The 27092-nt window shown below is 29.2% G+C and overlaps 1 protein-coding gene across 3 annotated transcripts in view; it reads left to right on the forward strand.

Moving 5' to 3' along the window:
- The window catches only part of LOC126972009 (aldehyde dehydrogenase, dimeric NADP-preferring), a 90683-nt gene that overhangs the window by 11881 nt on the left and 51710 nt on the right, over positions 1-27092 (forward strand). Inside the window, exon 1 of one of the 3 annotated variants that reach the window (XM_050818547.1) lies at positions 26150-26261. The exons of the other annotated variants lie outside the window; for them this stretch is intronic. Coding sequence (XP_050674504.1) covers positions 26165-26261 — 97 coding nt within the window. The 5' untranslated portion in view covers positions 26150-26164. Of the gene's footprint in view, positions 1-26149; positions 26262-27092 lie in introns of those variants that run through there. 3 annotated transcript variants of the gene reach the window in all.

The following is a 27092-nucleotide window of genomic DNA, read 5'->3' on the forward strand; positions in this document are numbered from 1 at the left end:
TTTCCGAGCGATTGCGCTGATCCGTTTTTCGATATCTCTTATAGTTTCAAAGTTAGCTTTTTAAATTAAACAGATCCATAATCATTAATAATCACTGGTCATTTAGCTAATGATTGGTGAGCGACTCAATGTCTAAATTTCCATGAACGTGATACAGGTAATTTACTAATTACCTCTATCACATTCGTTACTACGATTAAAAAGACAGTTTCTGTATTTATTATTTATTTTTAAAACATGATTTAAATAAAGTATATAATAAAACATCATTGCAGATTGTATCATTTTCAAAATATTTGATGAAATCATTCAAACTCTTCTTATTAAACTTAAAGTATAGATACATTATGCAGTACTCGCCACACACTGCGGTATATTCATTCTGTACACTTGCAGTATTGTAGTTATACATTCTGCAATTCCTTTGTAAAAACATCAGCTGGAATCCCTGAGGTGGACGACCATATGAATCGAAGTATTGTCCAATACCCTGCTCACCAATGTGTGTTGCAACCCAGTGAGAGCCTGGCTTATTTTCACTATCTACATCGCTGACAATATAACAGGGCGTTACAACGTATATCGACAATCGATTTGATGCGTAAACATTATTTTGAATACTGAGATCAATTTTCTTCAAATAATTCTGTATCTCTATTGTATTCATATTACCCTAGAATAATGTATTTAAAAGTTATTGGATTACAACTTACAATAAAACAAAACATCACTTTAAGTACTTACATATTTAATTTCAAATTTATAAGGCAATATAGTAGTAAGTTTAACTAAAACTAATACACACCCTTACAAACGATCAAACATAAACATAACTGCGGTAATCTACTGAAATATTATGATTTTTATCAATTTTATTGTATAAGAGCTTATTCAAAACGAACTTTGATTTATGAAATATGTAACTTGAGTTAAGTGATAAAGCTCTTTGTCATTTTCTTAATGAAACAAATTTTGAGATAAATACAATACACTTTAGTTTCTGTGATTACTTCCTTTCGCGAATATATCAACAATTCGAGCATCAGATTTCCTCATCGGGTCATTAATTATTTTTAGTATTAGTTTAAGATTTTTCTTCCACCAAACAAATTATAGAGATCAGGTTGTTATATCTTGAAACTAATTGACATTGTTGAGATTGTATAAAGGTTGCATTTCATCAAAGCATCAGGTGATTTAGATACAATTTGTGTCACTGACATCATTCAAAAATATTATAAAATTATTTACGAAAACTGATTTTCCACACCCACACCCAATGCACCCTCTACTACAAAAAGGTTTCATATAATATAATGATACGATTTATTGTTCAACTACCATTTATTGATTATATTTAAATAGAACAATTTATAAGTAAAACAATATACAGTACCTACATCATAACTTACTCCACAAGTTATATATCTAAATAAACGATGTATCTACTCTCATTCTTTAAAAAAAAAATTCAAACTTAAAACTTATAAAACACATATTTTATTTTATGATGACTCCAAGCTAAGGTATCAATATAATTTGCTTAAATATACCGTTTGGTATGACAAACTAGATTTATTTATTCGTTGAGTTAAAATATTATGCTTTATTGACTTAAGTCTATACATTGAACAATATTCATTCTTATTTTTATATAGGCAATATTCATTTTCATATACTTACCTAGTAACACTTATAAAATTTGGAGTTGCATTTTCCCGCAACATCTTACGCATATATATAGATCTAAGTCCTAGGAATTCATTAAATATGTTAACTTTGTTCCATCTTTAAAATAGCCTAACTTCTTATTATTGAGTTTTAGATAACAAAATATTTTTTCTGCATTGTCAGATGTTTCGAAACGCAAATGTAAATCAGGTTTAATATCTCTTTAAAAATTTATATATTAAAGTATAAGTATCAGTGTACAATAATTTTAATATATTTCGATACTTATTTATCATATAGTTATAGTAAAAGTCATCGTATTAGAGTTTTAGAAATATCCAATATACCAATTAATATGTTTATTGAGGAACAATTTAGTCTTTTGTAATTGAACTGCAACCAATTTTCATTTTAAAATAGATAAACTATGGAATTCTATCTTGGCAATTAAATCATACAGTGCAATTTTACATTTACTCTTTTTTCAATATTTTCCATTGTTATTTAAATATTTGAGGTATTCATTAATTTATAAAAATCTTTTCGAAATCAGATGTAGGCAGCTTGTTTATGCATGTTTGTATTTAAATCTATGTAATTTTGTAACCATGCGCTTTGTTTGAATTTTAAAAATCTATGAATTTTTTATAATGAGACGATTTATTGTTAAACTACCATTTATTGATTATATTTAAATATAAAAATTTATGAATAAAACAATATACAGTACCTACATCATAACTTACTCCGCAAGTTTTATATCTAATCTATTCTTTTCAAAAAAAATAATTCAACCTTAAAACTTATATAATATTTATTTTATTTTATGATGACTCCAAGCTAAGGTATCAATATAATTTGCTTAAATATACCGTTTGCTATGACAAACTAGATTTATTTATTCGTTGAGTGAAAATATTATGCTTTATTGACTTAAATCTATGCATTGAATAATATTCATCCTTATTTTCTTATTCTTATTTTTTTGCTACCCAAAAGTCAATATTTTGTTTGTCAATTTTTTTTCTGCAGTCAGAGGTTTTGAAACGCAAATGTAAATCAGGTTTTATATCTGTGTAAAATTTTTATATATTAAACTATCAGTATCAGTGTACAATAATTTTACTTTATTTCGAAACTTATTTAACTAGTGAAAGTCATCGCATTAGCGTTTTAGAAATTTTCAATATATAAAATCCCAACTAAATAGGTTTATTGAAGAACAATTTAGTTTTTCGTAATTGAACTGCAACGAAATTTTCATTTTAAAATAGATAAACTATGGAATTCTATCTTGGCAATTAAGTCTTGTAAAATTTTATATTTAGTCTTTTTTCAATATTGTCCATTGTTCTTTATACCTATATTGAGTTATTCATTAATTTATAAAAATCTTTTCGAAATCAGATGTAGGTAACTTGTTTATGCATGTTTGTATTTAAATCTATGTAATATTTTAACCATGAGCTTTGTTTGAATTTTAAAATTCTATGAATGTTTTGTTTTTTCTGTGTGTGTGTGTGTGAGACATTGCTTTAAATTTCTGAAGTAAATGCCATATGTATTTTTATTACGAAGGTTTGGAACAAATTTTATGCTTTTTGTATCATCAATACTTACATTTTATATTCTCGGGGCATAAGGATAGGTCAGAATGTAAATCATGCAGTTCAATTCAAAATTCTTTGGTCTACTTCCGAAATAAAACCAAATTCAAAATTATCCGGAACATCAAAATTTGTAGGGACATCTACCCATTCAAAACCTTCTGTAGGAAGGAATGGAGATATAGCCCATCAGTAAAGGTTATTAGCATCAAAATAAGTAAAAGTTATAAACGACTTTCGTTTTTCTTTGTCCTGTTCTCGCATAGTCAAAGTCAAAGTTCTTTATTTGCCAGAAATATTCACAAGTAAAGTCGTTACAAATTTAAGAGTAGGCACATGTTTCGTCTTGAGAGACATGCAAATATTTCAGTGGTTTCGTTTTATAATATTGTAACCTATACTTATTTGTTTAAATTCGCTTTTCATAACGATTCCTACATTGAGATATACAGTCTCAAATACCCGATCCAATAATAATATAATATAATAATATCAATTACTTTTTCAATAGAATTTAATGCATGAACAATGGAAAAGATATTATTCAAATAGTCTTACAAGTAACCTCTATTAAAATAACGTAATGCAATTATATATTGCTTTAAAAAACGTCACAGTTAATGAATCAGCTTTTTGTGGTAGAATAACTTCATATTAAATTAAGAGTAAGTAAATCTTACAAACTACAAACATTAGAATCACCAGAAATGTTTTTGAACTCTATCAAAAATGATATGATATCTATTTGAGAAATCTGTTCGATTGCTTACAATTTTTTACGTTAATTTTAGTCTGCACAGTGATTTTGTTCAAGAAAAAAAAAATATTTCTAAAGAATCTTAATTTCAAACATGTAGGTAGTTGCACTATAATGTAGGGTGAGGATTAATTTTTAGTCTTTTTTAAAATTACTTTTGATTTTATAATTACTGAGTGTCATCTTACAATAAGTACTCAATAAGTAAGTTTGCGAAATATTTTGAATTAAGACCATTTACCGACACACATATTTCCAATGAAGATTATAAGTTAGATAATTCAGATTTATATTTTAAAATCAATGTTTCACTTTAAACAAAATATGTATTTGAACATTTCCGAGCTCTATGTTTACAGACATAATATGGTCTAGATCCAGCACATTATTATACAGCGCCTGGGTTAAGTTGGGGTGCTATGTTAAAATGCACAAAAATTAAATTAGAATTACTTTAGGGCTTTGCACAAATAGCTTTTATTGGATCGGGTATTTGAGACTGTATATCTCAATGTAGGAATCGTTATGAAAAGCGAATTTAAACAAATAAGTAAAGGTTACAATATTATAAAACGAAACCACTGAAATATTTGCATGTCTCTCAAGACGAAACATGTGCCTACTCTTAAATTTGTAACGACTTTACTTGTGAATATTTCTGGCAAATAAAGAACTTTGACTTTGACTATGCGAGAACAGGACAAAGAAAAACGAAAGTCGTTTATAACTTTTACTTATTTTGATGCTAATAACCTTTACTGATGGGCTATATCTCCATTCCTTCCTACAGAAGGTTTTGAATGGGTAGATGTCCCTACAAATTTTGATGTTCCGGATAATTTTGAATTTGGTTTTATTTCGGAAGTAGACCAAGAATTTTCAATTGAACTGCATGATTTACATTCTGACCTATCCTTATGCCCCGAGAATATAAAATGTAAGTATTGATGATACAAAAAGCATAAAATTTGTTCCAAACCTTCGTAATAAAAATACATATGGCATTTACTTCAGAAATTTAAAGCAATGTCTCACACACACACACAGAAAAAACAAAACATTCATAGAATTTTAAAATTCAAACAAAGCTCATGGTTAAAATATTACATAGATTTAAATACAAACATGCATAAACAAGTTACCTACATCTGATTTCGAAAAGATTTTTATAAATTAATGAATAACTCAATATAGGTATAAAGAACAATGGACAATATTGAAAAAAGACTAAATATAAAATTTTACAAGACTTAATTGCCAAGATAGAATTCCATAGTTTATCTATTTTAAAATGAAAATTTCGTTGCAGTTCAATTACGAAAAACTAAATTGTTCTTCAATAAACCTATTTAGTTGGGATTTTATATATTGAAAATTTCTAAAACGCTAATGCGATGACTTTCACTAGTTAAATAAGTTTCGAAATAAAGTAAAATTATTGTACACTGATACTGATAGTTTAATATATAAAAATTTTACACAGATATAAAACCTGATTTACATTTGCGTTTCAAAACCTCTGACTGCAGAAAAAAAATTGACAAACAAAATATTGACTTTTGGGTAGCAAAAAAATAAGAATAAGAAAATAAGGATGAATATTATTCAATGCATAGATTTAAGTCAATAAAGCATAATATTTTCACTCAACGAATAAATAAATCTAGTTTGTCATAGCAAACGGTATATTTAAGCAAATTATATTGATACCTTAGCTTGGAGTCATCATAAAATAAAATAAATATTATATAAGTTTTAAGGTTGAATTATTTTTTTTGAAAAGAATAGATTAGATATAAAACTTGCGGAGTAAGTTATGATGTAGGTACTGTATATTGTTTTATTCATAAATTTTTATATTTAAATATAATCAATAAATGGTAGTTTAACAATAAATCGTCTCATTATAAAAAATTCATAGATTTTTAAAATTCAAACAAAGCGCATGGTTACAAAATTACATAGATTTAAATACAAACATGCATAAACAAGCTGCCTACATCTGATTTCGAAAAGATTTTTATAAATTAATGAATACCTCAAATATTTAAATAACAATGGAAAATATTGAAAAAAGAGTAAATGTAAAATTGCACTGTATGATTTAATTGCCAAGATAGAATTCCATAGTTTATCTATTTTAAAATGAAAATTGGTTGCAGTTCAATTACAAAAGACTAAATTGTTCCTCAATAAACATATTAATTGGTATATTGGATATTTCTAAAACTCTAATACGATGACTTTTACTATAACTATATGATAAATAAGTATCGAAATATATTAAAATTATTGTACACTGATACTTATACTTTAATATATAAATTTTTAAAGAGATATTAAACCTGATTTACATTTGCGTTTCGAAACATCTGACAATGCAGAAAAAATATTTTGTTATCTAAAACTCAATAATAAGAAGTTAGGCTATTTTAAAGATGGAACAAAGTTAACATATTTAATGAATTCCTAGGACTTAGATCTATATATATGCGTAAGATGTTGCGGGAAAATGCAACTCCAAATTTTATAAGTGTTACTAGGTAAGTATATGAAAATGAATATTGCCTATATAAAAATAAGAATGAATATTGTTCAATGTATAGACTTAAGTCAATAAAGCATAATATTTTAACTCAACGAATAAATAAATCTAGTTTGTCATACCAAACGGTATATTTAAGCAAATTATATTGATACCTTAGCTTGGAGTCATCATAAAATAAAATATGTGTTTTATAAGTTTTAAGTTTGAATTTTTTTTTTAAAGAATGAGAGTAGATACATCGTTTATTTAGATATATAACTTGTGGAGTAAGTTATGATGTAGGTACTGTATATTGTTTTACTTATAAATTGTTCTATTTAAATATAATCAATAAATGGTAGTTGAACAATAAATCGTATCATTATATTATATGAAACCTTTTTGTAGTAGAGGGTGCATTGGGTGTGGGTGTGGAAAATCAGTTTTCGTAAATAATTTTATAATATTTTTGAATGATGTCAGTGACACAAATTGTATCTAAATCACCTGATGCTTTGATGAAATGCAACCTTTATACAATCTCAACAATGTCAATTAGTTTCAAGATATAACAACCTGATCTCTATAATTTGTTTGGTGGAAGAAAAATCTTAAACTAATACTAAAAATAATTAATGACCCGATGAGGAAATCTGATGCTCGAATTGTTGATATATTCGCGAAAGGAAGTAATCACAGAAACTAAAGTGTATTGTATTTATCTCAAAATTTGTTTCATTAAGAAAATGACAAAGAGCTTTATCACTTAACTCAAGTTACATATTTCATAAATCAAAGTTCGTTTTGAATAAGCTCTTATACAATAAAATTGATAAAAATCATAATATTTCAGTAGATTACCGCAGTTATGTTTATGTTTGATCGTTTGTAAGGGTGTGTATTAGTTTTAGTTAAACTTACTACTATATTGCCTTATAAATTTGAAATTAAATATGTAAGTACTTAAAGTGATGTTTTGTTTTATTGTAAGTTGTAATCCAATAACTTTTAAATACATTATTCTAGGGTAATATGAATACAATAGAGATACAGAATTATTTGAAGAAAATTGATCTCAGTATTCAAAATAATGTTTACGCATCAAATCGATTGTCGATATACGTTGTAACGCCCTGTTATATTGTCAGCGATGTAGATAGTGAAAATAAGCCAGGCTCTCACTGGGTTGCAACACACATTGGTGAGCAGGGTATTGGACAATACTTCGATTCATATGGTCGTCCACCTCAGGGATTCCAGCTGATGTTTTTACAAAGGAATTGCAGAATGTATAACTACAATACTGCAAGTGTACAGAATGAATATACCGCAGTGTGTGGCGAGTACTGCATAATGTATCTATACTTTAAGTTTAATAAGAAGAGTTTGAATGATTTCATCAAATATTTTGAAAATGATACAATCTGCAATGATGTTTTATTATATACTTTATTTAAATCATGTTTTAAAAATAAATAATAAATACAGAAACTGTCTTTTTAATCGTAGTAACGAATGTGATAGAGGTAATTAGTAAATTACCTGTATCACGTTCATGGAAATTTAGACATTGAGTCGCTCACCAATCATTAGCTAAATGACCAGTGATTATTAATGATTATGGATCTGTTTAATTTAAAAAGCTAACTTTGAAACTATAAGAGATATCGAAAAACGGATCAGCGCAATCGCTCGGAAATACATCAAAACCCCTAGTTTGACACCAAACTTCTTTTTTTTTTTTTTAGTAGGCATCACGAGCAAGTGAGCCAGAATCGAGGAACCAGAACCGGCGAATCCCTACTACTGTGAGCCAGAACCGGCGAATCCCTACTACTAGTATTACGTTGTTCAAAGGAATTGTTAAAAAACGTTTGTGTGATAATGGTTACTATAACATAAATGACTTTCTTAATGATACCACAGATTGGGAATAGAGTGACCGCCCTCAGGCTATTAAATAATAAGTTTAATTGTTCAATATTACTTTGCAAACATATTTTTTCGATGACAAAAAAAGCCCGCTGAGTTCGTTGCGCCCATTCTTCTCAGGTCTGAGGCATTCGTTTTGGAATGGGTGGTAGTTTTTTACTTTCAATAAGTGATGTCACATTCTATTTTGAATAAAAATATTTGAATTTTGAATTTGAATACTATTTACCATTTAAACCAATAATCGAGATTATGCCTTGCAATGTCTCGGAAATCAGAATGGGGCGACAAAATTTAGTACAGTTAAACCCAAAGAATACAAAAGTTTGTGCGTTCAAGTCTCCTTTTGTCATGTCCTGCTCTTCGAGCTCAAAAATATAATTTCTTGTATTTTGAATTAAAAGTTAAATAAAACCCTATTTTATAAATTTTTAAACCACAATTTCTTTTGAATGAATAAACCGATTTTTACCCAGTTTTCAGTCGATAAGAAAAGCCGTTTAAAAAACATAAAAAAAAAAACACACATTTAGTAAATTTTCTTTTTCGTAGATGTTCTACATTTCTGAAAATCTACCGATCCAAATTATATTCAAAATCTAAGTTTGGTCAAGCCCTTTCGAGTGGCGCCAACCGCGATAAAATCGGTCGAGCCGTTCAAAAGTTATAAGAAGTTTACCTACATATTCATACACACACACAAATACACTGACACCATCGCGGCAATAGACGGAGACATAAAAACTCGATTTTCGAAGAACGGGGTAAAACCAATAACTTCCCGAATTTTGAATATTTTCAAGCGGGAAGTTAAAAATGTTTTATGCAATTGAAAAATATAGATATTTTCCTTGTAAATGTATATATGTATATTCAATATACGGTCGGTACTTCAGTTCCCTGTCATCTCTCACCCTTTGCGTCATTTGGAATTACCCTTGAGTAGTAGGGATTCGCCGGTTCTGGCTCACAGTAGTGGGGGTTCGCCGGTTCTGCCTCCCCGGTTCTGGCTCACTTGTTCGTGATGCCTACTAAAAAAAAAAAAAAAAAAGTTTGGTGTCAAACTGGGGGTTTTGATGTATTTCCGAGCGATTGCGCTGATCCGTTTTTCGATATCTCTTATAGTTACAAAGTTAGCTTTTTAAGTTAAACAGATCCATACTCATTACTAATCAGTGGTAATTAACCTAATGATTGGTGAGCGACTCAATGTCGATTCTTTGAAAGTGATAAGATGTAATTAGTAAATTACCTCTCACATTCGTTACTACGATTAAAACGACAGTTTTGTGCTGTTTTTATTATTAAGTTAACAGATGATATAAATAAAGTATATAATAAAACATCGTTGCAGATTGTATCATTTTAAAAACATTTGATGAAATCATTCAAACTCTTCTTATTAAACTTAAAGTATAGATACATTAAACAGTACTCGCAACACATACTGCGGTAAATAAATTCTTTACTCTTGTAGTATTGTAGATATACATTCAGCAATTGCTTTGTAAAAACCTCAGCTGGAATCCCTGACTTGAACGATCATATGAATTGAAGTATTGTCCAATACCCTGCTCACCAATGTGTATTGCAACCTAGTGAGAGCCTGGCTTATTTTCACTATCTACATTGTTGACAATATCACAGGGCGTTACAACGTATATCGACAATCGGTTTGCTACGTAAACATTGTTTTGAATACTGAGATCAATTTTCTTCAAATTTCATTGTATTCATATTGCCGTCGAATAATGTATTTAAAAGTTATTGGATTACAACTTACAATAAAACAAAACATCATTTTAAGTACATATTTAATTTCAATATTATAAGGCAATATAGTAGTAAGTTTAACTAAAACTATTACACACCTTTACAAACGATCAAACATAAACATTACTGCGGTAATCTACTGAAATATTATGATTTTTATCAATTTTATTGTACAACTTGAGTTAAGTGATAAAGCTCTTTGTCATTTTCTTAATGTAACAAATTTTGAGATAAATAAAATACACTTTAATTTCTGTGATTATTTCCTTTCGCGAATATATCAATAATTCGACCATCAGATTTCCTCATCGGGTCATTAATTATTTTTAGTATTAGTTTAAGATTTTTCTTTCGCCAAACATATTATAGAGATCAGGTAGTTATATCTTGAAACTAATTGACATGGTTGAGATTGTATAAAGGTTGCAATTCATGAAAGCATCAGGTGATTTAGATACAATTTGTGTCACTGCCATCATTCAAAAATATTATAAAATTATTTACGAAAACTGATTTTCCACACCCACACACAGTGCACCCTCTACTACAAAAAGGTTTCATATAATATAATGAGACAATTTATTGTTAAACTACCATTTATTGATTATATTTAAATAGAACTATTTATAAGTAAAACAATATACAGTACCTACATCATAACTTACTCCACAAGTTATATATCTAAATAAAAGATGTATCTACTCTCATTATTTTCAAAAAAAAAATTCAAACTTAAAACTTATATAACATTTATTTTATTTTATGATGACTCCAAGCTAAGGTATCAATATAATTTGCTTAATATACCGTTTGGTATGACAAAGTAGATTTATTTATTCGTTGAGTGAAAATATTATGCTTTATTGACTTAAGTCTATGCATTGAACAATATTCATTCTTATTTTTAAATAGGCATTATTCATTTTCATATACTTACTTAGTAACACTTATAAAATTTGGAGTTGCAATTTCCCGCAACATCTTACGCATATATTTAGATCTAAGTCCTAGGAATTCATTAAATATGTTAACTTTGTTCCATCTTTAAAATAGCCTAACTTCTTATTATTGAGTTATAGATAACAAAATATTTGTTCTGCATTGTCAGATGTTTCGAAACGCAAATGTAAATCAGGTTTTATAACTCTTTAAAAATTTATATATTAAAGTATAAGTATCAGTGTACAATAATTTTAATATATTTTGAAACTTATTTAACATATAGTTATAGTATAAGTCATCGTATTAGAGTTTTAGAAATATTCAATATACCTGCAATATACCAAATAAATATGTTTATTGAGGAACAATTTAGTCTTTTGTAATTGAACTGCAACCAATTTTCATTTTAAAATAGATAAACTATGTAATTCTATCTTGGCAATGAAATCATACAGTGCAATTTTACATTTACTCTTTTTTCAATATTTTCCGTTGTTATTTATATATTTGAGGTATTCATTAATTTATAAAAATCTTTTTGAAATCAGATGTAGGTAGCTTGTTTATGCATGTTTGTATTTAAATCTATGTAATTTTGTAGCCATGCGCTTTGTTTGAATTTTAAAATAATATGATTTTTTTATAATGAGACGATTTATTGTTAAACTACCATTTATTGATTATATTTAAATATAAAAAAATATAAATAAAACAATATACAGTACCTACATCATAACTTACTCCACAAGTTATGTATCTAATCTATTCTATTCAAAAAAAAATTCAACCTTAAAACTTATATAATATTTATCTTATTTTATGATGACTCCAAGCTAAGGTATCAATATAATTTGCTTAGATATACAGTTTGGTATGACAAACTAGATTTATTTATTCGTTGAGTGAAAATATTATGCTTTATTGACTTAAATCTATGCATTGAACAATATTCATTCTTATTTTCAAATAGGCATATCTTATAATTTTCCATTTTCATATACTTACTTAGTAACACTTTTATTAAATTTGAATGCGTATTTTCCCACAACATCTAATACATACGTTTAGATCTAGGTCCTAGGAATTCATTAAATATGTTAACTTTGTTTTCATCTTTATAATTATCGTACCGTACTTCTTTTTATTGACTTTTGGGTAGCAAAAAATTTTTTTCTGCAGTCAGAGGTTTTGAAACGCAAATGTAAATCAGGTTTTATATCTGTGTAATTTTTTTTATATTAAACTATCAGTATCAGTGTATAATAATTTTAATTTATTTCGAAACTTATTTAACTAGTGAAAGTCATCGCATTAGAGTTTTAGAAATTTTCAATATATAAAATCCCAACTAAATATGTTTATTGAAGAACAATTTAGTTTTTCGTAATAGAACTGCAACCAAATTTTCATTTTAAAATAGATAAACTATGGAATTCTATCTTGGCAATTAAATCATACAGTGCAATTTTACATTTACTCTTTTTTCAATATTTTCCATTGTTCTTTATACATTGAGTTATTTATTAATTTATAAAAATCTTTTCGAAATCAGATGTAGGTAGCTTGTTAATGCATGTTTGTATTTAAATCTATGTGCTTTGTTTGAATTTTAAAATTCTATGAATATTTTGTTTTTTCTGTGTGTGTGTGTGTGTGTGTGTGTGTGAGACATTGCTTTAAATTTCTGAAGTAAATAACATATGTATTTTTATTACGAAGGTTTGGAACAAATTTTATGCTTTTCATCCGGAACATCAAAATTTGTACGGACATCTACCCATTCAAAACCTTCTGTAGGAAGGAATGGAGATACAGCCCATCCATAACGGTTATTAGCATCAAAATAAGTTATAAACGACGTTTTTCTTTGTCCTGTTCTTATTTGCCAGAAATATTCACAAGTAAAGTCGTTACAAATTTAAGAGTAGGCACATGTTTCGTCTTGAGAGACATGCAAATATTTCAGTGGTTTCGTTTTATAATATTGTAACCTATACTTATTTGTTTAAATTCGCTTTTTCATAACGATTCCTACATTGAGATATACAGTCTCAAATACCCGATCCAATAAAAGCTATTTGTTCAAAGCCCTAAAGTAATTCTTATTTAATTTTTGTGCATTTTAACATAGCACCCCAACTTAACCCAGGCGCTGTATAATAATGTGCTGGATCTAGACCATATTATGTCTGTAAACATAGAGCTCGGAAATTTTCAAATACATATTTTGTTTAGAGTGAAACATTGATTTTAAGATATAAATCTGAATTATCTAACTTATAATCTTTATCGGAAATATGTGTGGCGGTAAATGTATTGTAAAATCTATCACGATCATGGAGTGCTGAAAGTTTTAAGCAATCGTGTGGTGTTATAAATTCATATCGATAAATTCTTTTTTTCTAATACGTAAAAAAATATTATTATTTGGAAAATTTAGTCTTAAATTTTGAAATTGTTCTTCCTTCAAATATTTGACAAGTTTGTCTAAACTGAATGGAAAAAATTTAAACGAATCAACATGTCAGTTGGATTTTATGATTATTTAATTTTATAGTTTTTGTGAATGCCTTGTATTTTTCTTACGTTTGAGGAATAATATCAATTACTTTTTCAATAGAATTTAATGCATGAACAACGGAAAAGATATTTATTATTCAAATCATCTTACAAGTAACCTCTATAAAAATAACGTACTATAATGTATGGTGAGTCGACATTAACATTTAATAAATGTTAAACGTAACGTAATGAATCTTTTACGTTTTCATTTAAAATATTTCGCAAACTTACTTATTGAGTACTTATTCTAAGATGAAACTCAGTAATTAAAAAATCAAAAGTAATTTTAAAAAAAGAGAAAAAATTAATCCTCACCCTACATTATAGTGCAACAACATGTTTGTAAATAAGATTCATTAGAAATATTTTTTTTTCTTGAACAAAATCAGTGTGCAGACTAAAATTAACGTAAAAAATTGTAAGCAATCCAACAGATTTCTCAAATAGATATGATATCATTTTTGATAGAGTTCAAAAACATTTCTGGTGATTCTAATGTTTGTAATTTGTAAGATTTACTTACTCTTAATTTAATATGAAGTTATTCTATTACAAAAAGCTGAATCATTAACTGTGACTTTTTTAAAGTAATATATAATTGCATTACGTTATTTTTATAGAGGTTACTTGTAAGATGATTTGAATAATAAATATCTTTTCCGTTGTTCATGCATTAAATTCTATTGAAAAAGTAATTGATATTATTCCTCAAACGTAAGAAAAATACAAGGCATTCACAAAAACTATAAAATTAAATAATCATAAAATCCAACTGACATGTTGATTCGTTTAAATTTTTTCCATTCAGTTTAGACAAACTTGTCAAATATTTGAAGGAAGAACAATTTCAAAATTTAAGACTAAATTTTCCAAATAATAATATTTTTTTACGTATTAGAAAAAAAGAATTTATCGATATGAATTTATAACACCACACGATTGCTTAAAACTTTCAGCACTCCATGATCGTGATAGATTTTACAATACATTTACCGCCACACATATTTCCGATAAAGATTATAAGTTAGATAATTCAGATTTATATCTTAAAATCAATGTTTCACTCTAAACAAAATATGTATTTGAAAATTTCCGAGCTCTATGTTTACAGACATAATATGGTCTAGATCCAGCACATTATTATACAGCGCCTGGGTTAAGTTGGGGTGCTATGTTAAAATGCACAAAAATTAAATAAGAATTACTTTAGGGCTTTGAACAAATAGCTTTTATTGGATCGGGTATTTGAGACTGTATATCTCAATGTAGGAATCGTTATGAAAAAGCGAATTTAAACAAATAAGTATAGGTTACAATATTATAAAACGAAACCACTGAAATATTTGCATGTCTCTCAAGACGAAACATGTGCCTACTCTTAAATTTGTAACGACTTTACTTGTGAATATTTCTGGCAAATAAGAACAGGACAAAGAAAAACGTCGTTTATAACTTATTTTGATGCTAATAACCGTTATGGATGGGCTGTATCTCCATTCCTTCCTACAGAAGGTTTTGAATGGGTAGATGTCCGTACAAATTTTGATGTTCCGGATGAAAAGCATAAAATTTGTTCCAAACCTTCGTAATAAAAATACATATGTTATTTACTTCAGAAATTTAAAGCAATGTCTCACACACACACACACACACACACACACAGAAAAAACAAAATATTCATAGAATTTTAAAATTCAAACAAAGCACATAGATTTAAATACAAACATGCATTAACAAGCTACCTACATCTGATTTCGAAAAGATTTTTATAAATTAATAAATAACTCAATGTATAAAGAACAATGGAAAATATTGAAAAAAGAGTAAATGTAAAATTGCACTGTATGATTTAATTGCCAAGATAGAATTCCATAGTTTATCTATTTTAAAATGAAAATTTGGTTGCAGTTCTATTACGAAAAACTAAATTGTTCTTCAATAAACATATTTAGTTGGGATTTTATATATTGAAAATTTCTAAAACTCTAATGCGATGACTTTCACTAGTTAAATAAGTTTCGAAATAAATTAAAATTATTATACACTGATACTGATAGTTTAATATAAAAAAAATTACACAGATATAAAACCTGATTTACATTTGCGTTTCAAAACCTCTGACTGCAGAAAAAAATTTTTTGCTACCCAAAAGTCAATAAAAAGAAGTACGGTACGATAATTATAAAGATGAAAACAAAGTTAACATATTTAATGAATTCCTAGGACCTAGATCTAAACGTATGTATTAGATGTTGTGGGAAAATACGCATTCAAATTTAATAAAAGTGTTACTAAGTAAGTATATGAAAATGGAAAATTATAAGATATGCCTATTTGAAAATAAGAATGAATATTGTTCAATGCATAGATTTAAGTCAATAAAGCATAATATTTTCACTCAACGAATAAATAAATCTAGTTTGTCATACCAAACTGTATATCTAAGCAAATTATATTGATACCTTAGCTTGGAGTCATCATAAAATAAGATAAATATTATATAAGTTTTAAGGTTGAATTTTTTTTTGAATAGAATAGATTAGATACATAACTTGTGGAGTAAGTTATGATGTAGGTACTGTATATTGTTTTATTTATATTTTTTTATATTTAAATATAATCAATAAATGGTAGTTTAACAATAAATCGTCTCATTATAAAAAAATCATATTATTTTAAAATTCAAACAAAGCGCATGGCTACAAAATTACATAGATTTAAATACAAACATGCATAAACAAGCTACCTACATCTGATTTCAAAAAGATTTTTATAAATTAATGAATACCTCAAATATATAAATAACAACGGAAAATATTGAAAAAAGAGTAAATGTAAAATTGCACTGTATGATTTCATTGCCAAGATAGAATTACATAGTTTATCTATTTTAAAATGAAAATTGGTTGCAGTTCAATTACAAAAGACTAAATTGTTCCTCAATAAACATATTTATTTGGTATATTGCAGGTATATTGAATATTTCTAAAACTCTAATACGATGACTTATACTATAACTATATGTTAAATAAGTTTCAAAATATATTAAAATTATTGTACACTGATACTTATACTTTAATATATAAATTTTTAAAGAGTTATAAAACCTGATTTACATTTGCGTTTCGAAACATCTGACAATGCAGAACAAATATTTTGTTATCTATAACTCAATAATAAGAAGTTAGGCTATTTTAAAGATGGAACAAAGTTAACATATTTAATGAATTCCTAGGACTTAGATCTAAATATATGCGTAAGATGTTGCGGGAAATTGCAACTCCAAATTTTATAAGTGTTACTAAGTAAGTATATGAAAATGAATAATGCCTATTTAAAAATAAGAATGAATATTGTTCAATGCATAGACTTAAGTCAATAAAGCATAATATTTTCACTCAACGAATAAATAAATCTACTTTGTCATACCAAACGGTATATTAAGCAAATTATATTGATACCTTAGCTTGGAGTCATCATAAAATAAAATAAATGTTATATAAGTTTTAAGTTTGAATTTTTTTTTTGAAAATAATGAGAGTAGATACATCTTTTATTTAGATATATAACTTGTGGAGTAAGTTATGATGTAGGTACTGTATATTGTTTTACTTATAAATAGTTCTATTTAAATATAATCAATAAATGGTAGTTTAACAATAAATTGTCTCATTATATTATATGAAACCTTTTTGTAGTAGAGGGTGCACTGTGTGTGGGTGTGGAAAATCAGTTTTCGTAAATAATTTTATAATATTTTTGAATGATGGCAGTGACACAAATTGTATCTAAATCACCTGATGCTTTCATGAATTGCAACCTTTATACAATCTCAACCATGTCAATTAGTTTCAAGATATAACTACCTGATCTCTATAATATGTTTGGCGAAAGAAAAATCTTAAACTAATACTAAAAATAATTAATGACCCGATGAGGAAATCTGATGGTCGAATTATTGATATATTCGCGAAAGGAAATAATCACAGAAATTAAAGTGTATTTTATTTATCTCAAAATTTGTTACATTAAGAAAATGACAAAGAGCTTTATCACTTAACTCAAGTTGTACAATAAAATTGATAAAAATCATAATATTTCAGTAGATTACCGCAGTAATGTTTATGTTTGATCGTTTGTAAAGGTGTGTAATAGTTTTAGTTAAACTTACTACTATATTGCCTTATAATATTGAAATTAAATATGTACTTAAAATGATGTTTTGTTTTATTGTAAGTTGTAATCCAATAACTTTTAAATACATTATTCGACGGCAATATGAATACAATGAAATTTGAAGAAAATTGATCTCAGTATTCAAAACAATGTTTACGTAGCAAACCGATTGTCGATATACGTTGTAACGCCCTGTGATATTGTCAACAATGTAGATAGTGAAAATAAGCCAGGCTCTCACTAGGTTGCAATACACATTGGTGAGCAGGGTATTGGACAATACTTCAATTCATATGATCGTTCAAGTCAGGGATTCCAGCTGAGGTTTTTACAAAGCAATTGCTGAATGTATATCTACAATACTACAAGAGTAAAGAATTTATTTACCGCAGTATGTGTTGCGAGTACTGTTTAATGTATCTATACTTTAAGTTTAATAAGAAGAGTTTGAATGATTTCATCAAATGTTTTTAAAATGATACAATCTGCAACGATGTTTTATTATATACTTTATTTATATCATCTGTTAACTTAATAATAAAAACAGCACAAAACTGTCGTTTTAATCGTAGTAACGAATGTGAGAGGTAATTTACTAATTACATCTTATCACTTTCAAAGAATCGACATTGAGTCGCTCACCAATCATTAGGTTAATTACCACTGATTAGTAATGAGTATGGATCTGTTTAACTTAAAAAGCTAACTTTGTAACTATAAGAGATATCGAAAAACGGATCAGCGCAATCGCTCGGAAATACATCAAAACCCCCAGTTTGACACCAAACTTTTTTTTTTTTTTTTTAGTAGGCATCACGAACAAGTGAGCCAGAACCGGGGAGGCAGAACCGGCGAACCCCCACTACTGTGAGCCAGAACCGGCGAATCCCTACTACTCCCTTGTACATTACCTTTTACCCTTGAAGGGTATTTTTTAAGGGCAACAATTGCTTTTCTATTACAACGTAGTTTTAAAAACTTCTAATTCGATATACCTAAATGAGATCAACCACTGATTTAGATCAGAATACATTGACTTAATGTAGTTTAAACGATTTTAATAATTATCTTATAATATACCTAATCCATTTTTATTGTCTACATTATTTTATTTGATTATCGTTATTCTGAACTAGACATGTGATTAAAATAATATTAAAATACCTGCAGTGGCTGTATGAATGGATGATCCTATCGGAAACTTTACTTCATGTTGTTGAAATTTAATACTAGCAGCGAAACCCGGCGTTGCTCGGGTTAAATTACATCGCATGTTTAATGATATAATAAATATTTAAGGATATATTTTCGTTTCGCATCAATTTCATCAATTGTACACATTTTGGAACTTTCTAGATTGATTACATCAGTTGCACACATTCTGGTACTTTCTAGATCATTTCCGAGATTTTCAGAATTTTACAGAAGTTTACATTAGTTAGAGAAGGACAGATGTATATAATTTCACATTTTTGCCACCCACTCATACCGACCAAACTCCCTTATGCACACCAGGTGACCGAGGGGTATTTGCCATCCCAACGGGAATTTGATCGAAGTTGCGGATCATAGAGAAAGCCATGGACATACATAACCATTTTATATAATATATTAAGATTAATAGCTGATGACTGGTACGCTTCGTTAAACCTTAACAAATGCATAGCATATTCATTTGACATTAGTCGAATTCCAGAGATTAGAGAAGTGTAAGTACAGCTAATTAGCTCGTATTAAGTAAGTAAGTGTTAGAAGACCCACAAGATGGACCGACGATCTGGTCAAAAGGGCAGCGCAGGACCAATCGTCGTGGAAATCTTTGGGGGAGGCCTTTGTCCAGCAGTGGACGTCTTCCGCCTGATGATGATAATAATGAAGTGAGTAAGAGCAGCCTCAACCCATTTCGTACCAAACTTGAACTAAAAACTGACGTGACTTGTGGCCTATAACAAACTAATTGTAATTTATAGTCTGTCACTATAATATTTAAAAAATAAGATGAATGTTTCTAAGCTGGGAAGCCTGAGGTCATAGCAAAATGGTTTATCGTATCTCCATAAAACAAAATGCATTAATTCGTTATTAACAATGATAAAACAATATTTGAATGCAAGCCGCGTACAAATACAAAACCATTTAAACATTCAATGAATTCATTTATAGACATGAAGTTTAGGGTGTGAACATTTCAAGGCACCTGTCAGTTTTAACTGCAGTATGTGGATAGTTTTCTTGTTACTGCATTATTATAAATTCATTTACAAGCATTTCAAAGTCTCCATTTAATTCCAAACTTTATAATTATATGCTTTGTTATTCTTTAGAGGGACTTGTTTTAACAACAATATGTGGTTTCAATATTGTAGAGTATAAGTTTATAAGCCGTGAAGTACATATAGCGCAAATATATACTTCACGGGGCCAGGCTGGTAAGATATACTATATGGTAAGAATCTTCGTCTTTGTCCATTGTTGTGGGCGTTACTCCCGACAGCATATAGACAGCGATCTATATTAGGATGATAAATTTAAATTGTTGATAGGATAGTTAATAGACCTATCTGTGATTCGAATTGTGATTTATTAATAAATATTCTTTATATTATGATGATTATACAATCTTATTTATGCTTAAAATCCTAACTTTTATCTACCGCTTTCTCCACCTTCGGACTTCGGAATCAAGATAATTTTACTATGTACTTGGTCCGTTTATGATATTTTTGTGCCAAGTTTTATCGTTCTACTTTTGAGACAACCTAAGATTGCTGTGCTGTAATCTGCAAGAACACAATATCCTGTAATTGGTTTATGAACTCCTTTCATGCCATCGTTTGGTCTCGGGTAAACTATTGCTCTTATATATATCTAGAATATCGTTGTAATTCACATTTTTTTTTGCTGTACAAAAATAACATTTTAAAAAGTGAAACGAAACAGGAATAAAAATCAACGTGGGACGAAACAGGAATATGGAACGAAAATCCGGGGCGAAACAGGAACAAACCCAAGTAAAACACAGTCTTCAAAACACATTACTAGCAACAAACGTTATAATCGTCATGATAAGTACCTACACTTCACAAAGTCTGTAGATTATGTTGCAAGAACTTGGTGTTCCCGGTATGCGCCTCGCTCGAAAGTGCATCCCTGACTGACTGCTTCTGTTCGGCGCTCGCCCGGCGCCACCTCTCACAAAACTTTTATTTTTACACTAACACTTGTCTATTTACATAAAAAAAATAAAAATAACTCTAGCCGTATTATATATTACACATATCCATTTAATTTACTATTCATACTATAGTTTTTACAAACATTTTACTTCAAAATGATAATAATAATTTTCAAAACACAACTAGCAGTTTGTCAATTTAAGAACTCGCAAATAATGATTCTCATTGGAAATATAATGAATGAAAGTGTTGTTTTATCCAAAATGTTATTTATCTTCGTCTCATTGCAAGTAGAAATAGCTCTAATGTTTATATTAAGAGTGTTCACAATACTTTTCAATCTAAAACAATTTACAGACGAATACCGAATCATCTTCGTACTCGCTTGTTGGCTCGACGTTCTTGACTACTACATACTTATAACTATTACATATTTTCTGCAAATTACAAAATGTCCGCTCCATGCTTCGTGCTCGTGTGCCGGTGCTTAATAATTTTCTCAAAAGAATTTGCTTATCATTAGTTTAGTATAAAATAAGTATTAAGGTGTGTTCACATAGTAAAATTATTTAATTACAGTGTTGTAGGTTGATGCACCTTCTCCGTACCTCTCTTAAGATTTATTTACCTTTTGTTTTAACTTACTCAAGTAATACGAAACGTTCATGTAAGTATTTCGGTTTTATAACCTTGCTTAGATTATATATAATAAATTGTGAAATATTGAAGCTGTAATTAAGATGATTAAAAATGGCAAACTTTATGTCGCATAGAGACTTATAGAAGTAAATTTTGCAGTATTTTTGATAGGGGAGCGATCATTCGGGTATTATTGTTAGCCCTCGGGGCGGACCGCGACAAGTTTTCGAGCTACCTAATAAGTGCCATATAACAACATTGTTGTTATTAACGTTATTTAAAAATGGTTGACGTTATGTTCCGATCCTGTCCATTTTCTGCTCTAGATTCGTATTAAATTATTTATTAATACGGCTTTACTCACGTTTTTGTCGGTGTCGGTACCGACTAGTTACGGACCATTCGGAGGTCCTTCATCAGGGTGAGAGTGGTGGGTTCGCGATAACGTCCCACCTCTTACTGCGGCTTGCGCCGGTGATGACGAGCACGGTATCACTGACACTGTTTCACTATTAGTGTCCACGGGTGCACAGAATGTACTCACAATGTCCACTACGTGATCATCTGCACTAAGGGTCTTATTGCGAGACGCGTTTTGTAACACAGTATAGATTCTTATTCTATCATTTCCCTAGAAGGTTAACTGAATCGGAGTTGCGCGTCATTTAAGGCGAAGAGTAAGCAGAAAACACGCAAACATGGTGTTTTTAGACAAGTTTTGCGGTGAAAGTATAGCATTTCGAGCTATGAACACTACTATGTATCCTTAAGTCTTATTTGTAGGTTGCTTATGCTTGCTGTTGGTTATAGATAACACTGCCGAGCCTTTTTGAACTACCACTTTTCTTTGAAGTTAAACAAGTTTTTTGGCATGGCGTGACGCATTTTTTTGGTACTTCTCTCAGAAAAGTTATTCTTATAGCTTGTACTTTTTTGTGTAGGTTCATTTATTCAGATTAGTAGTGAATAACGAGGATTGTAAGCATATAAACTGTTTTCCACCCAAGAATTTTGAAAATATTGGCTTTGTTACATAGATGGCGGGCCGGCAGCCGTGAACTCATATCGCTCAAGGTCGCTGGCATTTAGTGTCGCCTTAAACGACAACCTTGCACGATATCACCAATATTGTTCTACCAAAATGAAACATATTTCTACTAATTTTAAAAGGGTTACTGAATATATTCTACACAAGTTAACTCTTGTTGTCACTTTAGATATGAAAGAGCGACATCTCAAGTCAATTTCCTAATAAGCAAATATAAGGGTTGAGCAGGTTAATATTAGGGTTAATTTGTGTTACAAGAATGTGAAATTTAACTTTTTGACATAAGGTCGCTTCGACCCAACATACACGCGTTGTTTGACGTATATTTGTCTATTTGACGACTATTTACTAATGGCCGTTTTCAATAACATATCTCTAGTTACGGATACATTGCTGTCACCGTTTAATGACAAGATCTTATCTATCCATAGTTATGTCCAATATAGTCATAGACCAATTCTTAAGTCGATAGGTTATTGAAATGTAAGTAAGCGTCAAAGGATAATAATATAATATAATAATAATAATATTGACACACTTTTTACACAAATTATCTTGCCCCAAGTTAAGCATATATAGCCTGTGTTATAGGTACAAGACAATGATATATTTAATACAATATACTTACTTAAACATACATAAAGTCATATAAACATACATGAATACATTTAAACATCCATGACTCGGAAACAAACATCAATATTCATCATATAAATGCTTGCACCTACCGGGATTCGAACCCGGGACCTCTAGCTTAGTAGGTAGGATCGCTAACCACTCGGCTATACAGGATAGATTTGTCTACCTCTAGTAAGTTAAACTAAGGATAGATAGGTTATTACTTACGGCCGTTCCCAATATTCAGTCTATCTCCTACTTGAGATAAAAATCGTAACACTTGTTGACTTTAACTGTCCCAATAAACTTATCGACGGTAACTCACCTTATCCGTACACGCAGTCTGTCAAATGGAACGACGTATAGCTTACCAGCGATAGAAGTTTGTATGGAAATTGCAAATCACGCGTCCCAATATAAAGCGTTAAGAATGACTTATCGGGTATATTGGGGCAGCTTCAGATTATTGACAGCTAAATACTGACAGTAGAAGGTAGTTATTTATCTCTATCTGTAGATAGTATATTGGGAACGGCTTTTATACGCGGGTAGTCTAAATGTCACTTGTGATGTTATTCGTGGTTATGTCACGTTTGGTATCTTTTAAATTATATTTCTATAACCGTGAGCAATTCTGTGTATGAGTGTGCCTCTGTAGATGACCCCTAAAAGAGAAAGCGGTCCGAACACTATCACTCTTTTTTGGCAGCTTAGGCACAAAGTTATAATAATAATAAATATCTATTTATTTTCTCCTCACAGATATCTTAAAGCTAAAACACTACAGTAGTGTTACACTTTTTGGAGTAGGTCTGAAGTAGGTTGAACCTGTATTACAGATCACAAGGACCCCTAAATATAAGGATAACAATTATTATTTTATTATACATCTGTAATAATAATCAATCCCAATCACATTTTTTACTATCCACGATTAATCTAATATATAAAATTCTCATGTCGCGGTGTTTGTAGTTAAACTCCTTCGAAACGGCTTGACCGATTTCCATGAAATTTTGAGTGCATATTGGGTAGGTCTGAGAATCGGACAACATTATTTTTCATCCCCCTACATGTTAAGGGTGGTCCACGCCAAATTTTTATTACATTTTTTTGGCATTTTTTTTTTAATTTGTTGGATTATTAGTCAGCATTAAAAAATACATACAACTTCAAATTTTCACCCATCTACGATCAACAGTTACTTTTGTATCGCGATTTTAATATCGGCAATACAACGTTTGCTGGGTCAGCTAGTATTACAATAATTTTCTGGGTTTGGTCTTTGAGAAAACGCATCACGGATTTAATTCATCGTCATTTCATAAATCACAGTTTTTAGATGTCAGAAACCAGTCCGGACGAGAAGGTTTTTACTAACTTACTTTTCAAGGGTACTATGGTATGAAGTACAGAACAGTGTAGTATACTGATTCCTACTAAAATATAAATTTTATTTTTAGTTTTATAAACCTAAAAAACAAAATGTGAATTGATCAACTTATAACAAATATTCTCGACATGTTCTCTCTTAAATTTAAAAGTCCACATTCTCGTAAACGCTTGATTAGAGGCGGTAAATACGCTACTTTTTCGTTATACTAATATCACTTACCAATTTTAAAACTAAGTTCATTGAAAATCTGAGCACTCTTTGAAGTGACTTCTAATTTAAGAATAAATCTTTCTTAAGTAAATCACTTCTGACCATAATAAATTCAATATTTGCCTAGTAATTTACAAGCCTGCGTAATAAAACCCAAATAAGGCTATTCACATACTATCGAAAATTCTGATGAAAGCAGTTCCGACTTGTCATTTTTCTCTTATGTTTATGGACTTGGTATGTTTTTATTTGAAATGGCAGATATTTCCAGTTTGATCCCATCATAAAAATCAAGGAATTCAGTGATCCAAAGATTTTTTTACCAACAAAAATTTAACAATACAGAAATTATCAATTGGTAAAGTTGAATGTTGAACACAATCAAAGGCCTTAGATAAATAATAGAAGATATCAAGTGCATTCTGTGATTCCTCCTAGGTCTCAAAAATATTCTTGCTATGATCAGCACCTGCATCCGTAGTTGAACGTCCGTAGTGAAGCCAAACTGTTTCATATGAAGTAACTAATGGTAATTAAAGTATTTATTTCACTTAAAATGATTTAATCAATATTTTTTGAAGTTATACTTCTTATGGCGTGTTATGAAGAAATTATGAGAGTGAAATTTTAAGATGCGCGCGCATCACTGTATCATAAAAGTAACAGGGTTGTTGTAACAAGTTGATACCTAAAATTTTGTGACGTTTGCGACTTTCGTTATTTTTTCTTTTTGGTTTCTTAGTCCATTATTTGGATAGGCAAAGGGTTCAAGCCCATGCAGCCGTATTCGTTATTTATTAATAAATTGTCAAAGCCATCGTTGCAAGATTTTTACAATATTGTACTTTCTACAAACGTCGAATAGCACGAAGAATAAATAATTTTAAGTATTTTTGCTTTGTTAGGCCAAAGAAGTATAACTTCTTGCGTGCATACATAAGTACACCCAAACTTTTTTTTTTAATTTCATAAATATATTCATAATATTCAAATAAAAACTATTCCAAGATATAGTGCTATGACATTATTATCATCGAAAATACAGTCATAGATATCATAAGCGCGTGTCCAGCCTAAATAGGGAGGCGATTTGTTGCCGCGTACGCAGTGCACATTATCGTTCAGTGACAATGAGCCTTCCAGCATTGAAACACGACGCGGGCGTCGTTTACGTCCCGGTTGACGTTTGTGACAGTGACGTAGTTATTGACATTCAAGATGATTATGGTATGAATATTTTATTACTTTATTTAACTTAAGAATATTGAATTACATATTCAAGCATTTACCTACATCGGTCAGATTATAAGTTACTTATACTACTATATATAATACTTAATTGATTCTGTGATCACTTAGATTACACATAATTAAATACATAACACATCGTCTAAACCATATACGGTTTACACGATGAAGTATTATTATGTAGGTAATTATGTGGTCAACGCAACTGTAGGTACTGAAGTGAAAATTTTATAGTGTAGCATTATTTTTTAATTATTTGCCACGGACTTTGACATGCCGATACACATACAATTTATGTATTTCCAGTTAATATGACTTGCAACTTTTGGAACTTATATTGGAACTTTAAATTTTATTTTTGTAATTTGATCTGGTATAGTAGGAACATCATTAAATTTATTAATTCGAACACAATTAGGAAATGCTGGTCTTTAACTTACATGATTAAATTTACAATTCTATTGGCTACAGAATACTGATCATGTTTTTATTACAATTTTCTTTATATTTTTTCTATTTTTTTAATATTGTTACATTTAGATGCACAAATAAGCTTAAATTTAATATCTCGCCAAACCGGACAGCCAGTTTGATGGGGAGCTGGCGCTCTTATAAACAAAATTAGAACCTAATGCACTTAATTACAATTTTGGAAAAGAAATAATAACTATAGCTATAATAAAGTAAAAATTAACAATAATCAATCAGTCCTTAATAATAGCTTCTTTTAGTTTATTTTTAAGGGCTTCTTCGCCGAACTTCCTCTCCTCTCTAAGCCAGTCAATATTGTTAAATATTTTTGAAGTTATA

Source organism: Leptidea sinapis, chromosome 25 (assembly GCF_905404315.1).
Source record: "Leptidea sinapis chromosome 25, ilLepSina1.1, whole genome shotgun sequence".
In the NCBI taxonomy this organism is placed as follows: domain Eukaryota; kingdom Metazoa; phylum Arthropoda; class Insecta; order Lepidoptera; family Pieridae; genus Leptidea; species Leptidea sinapis.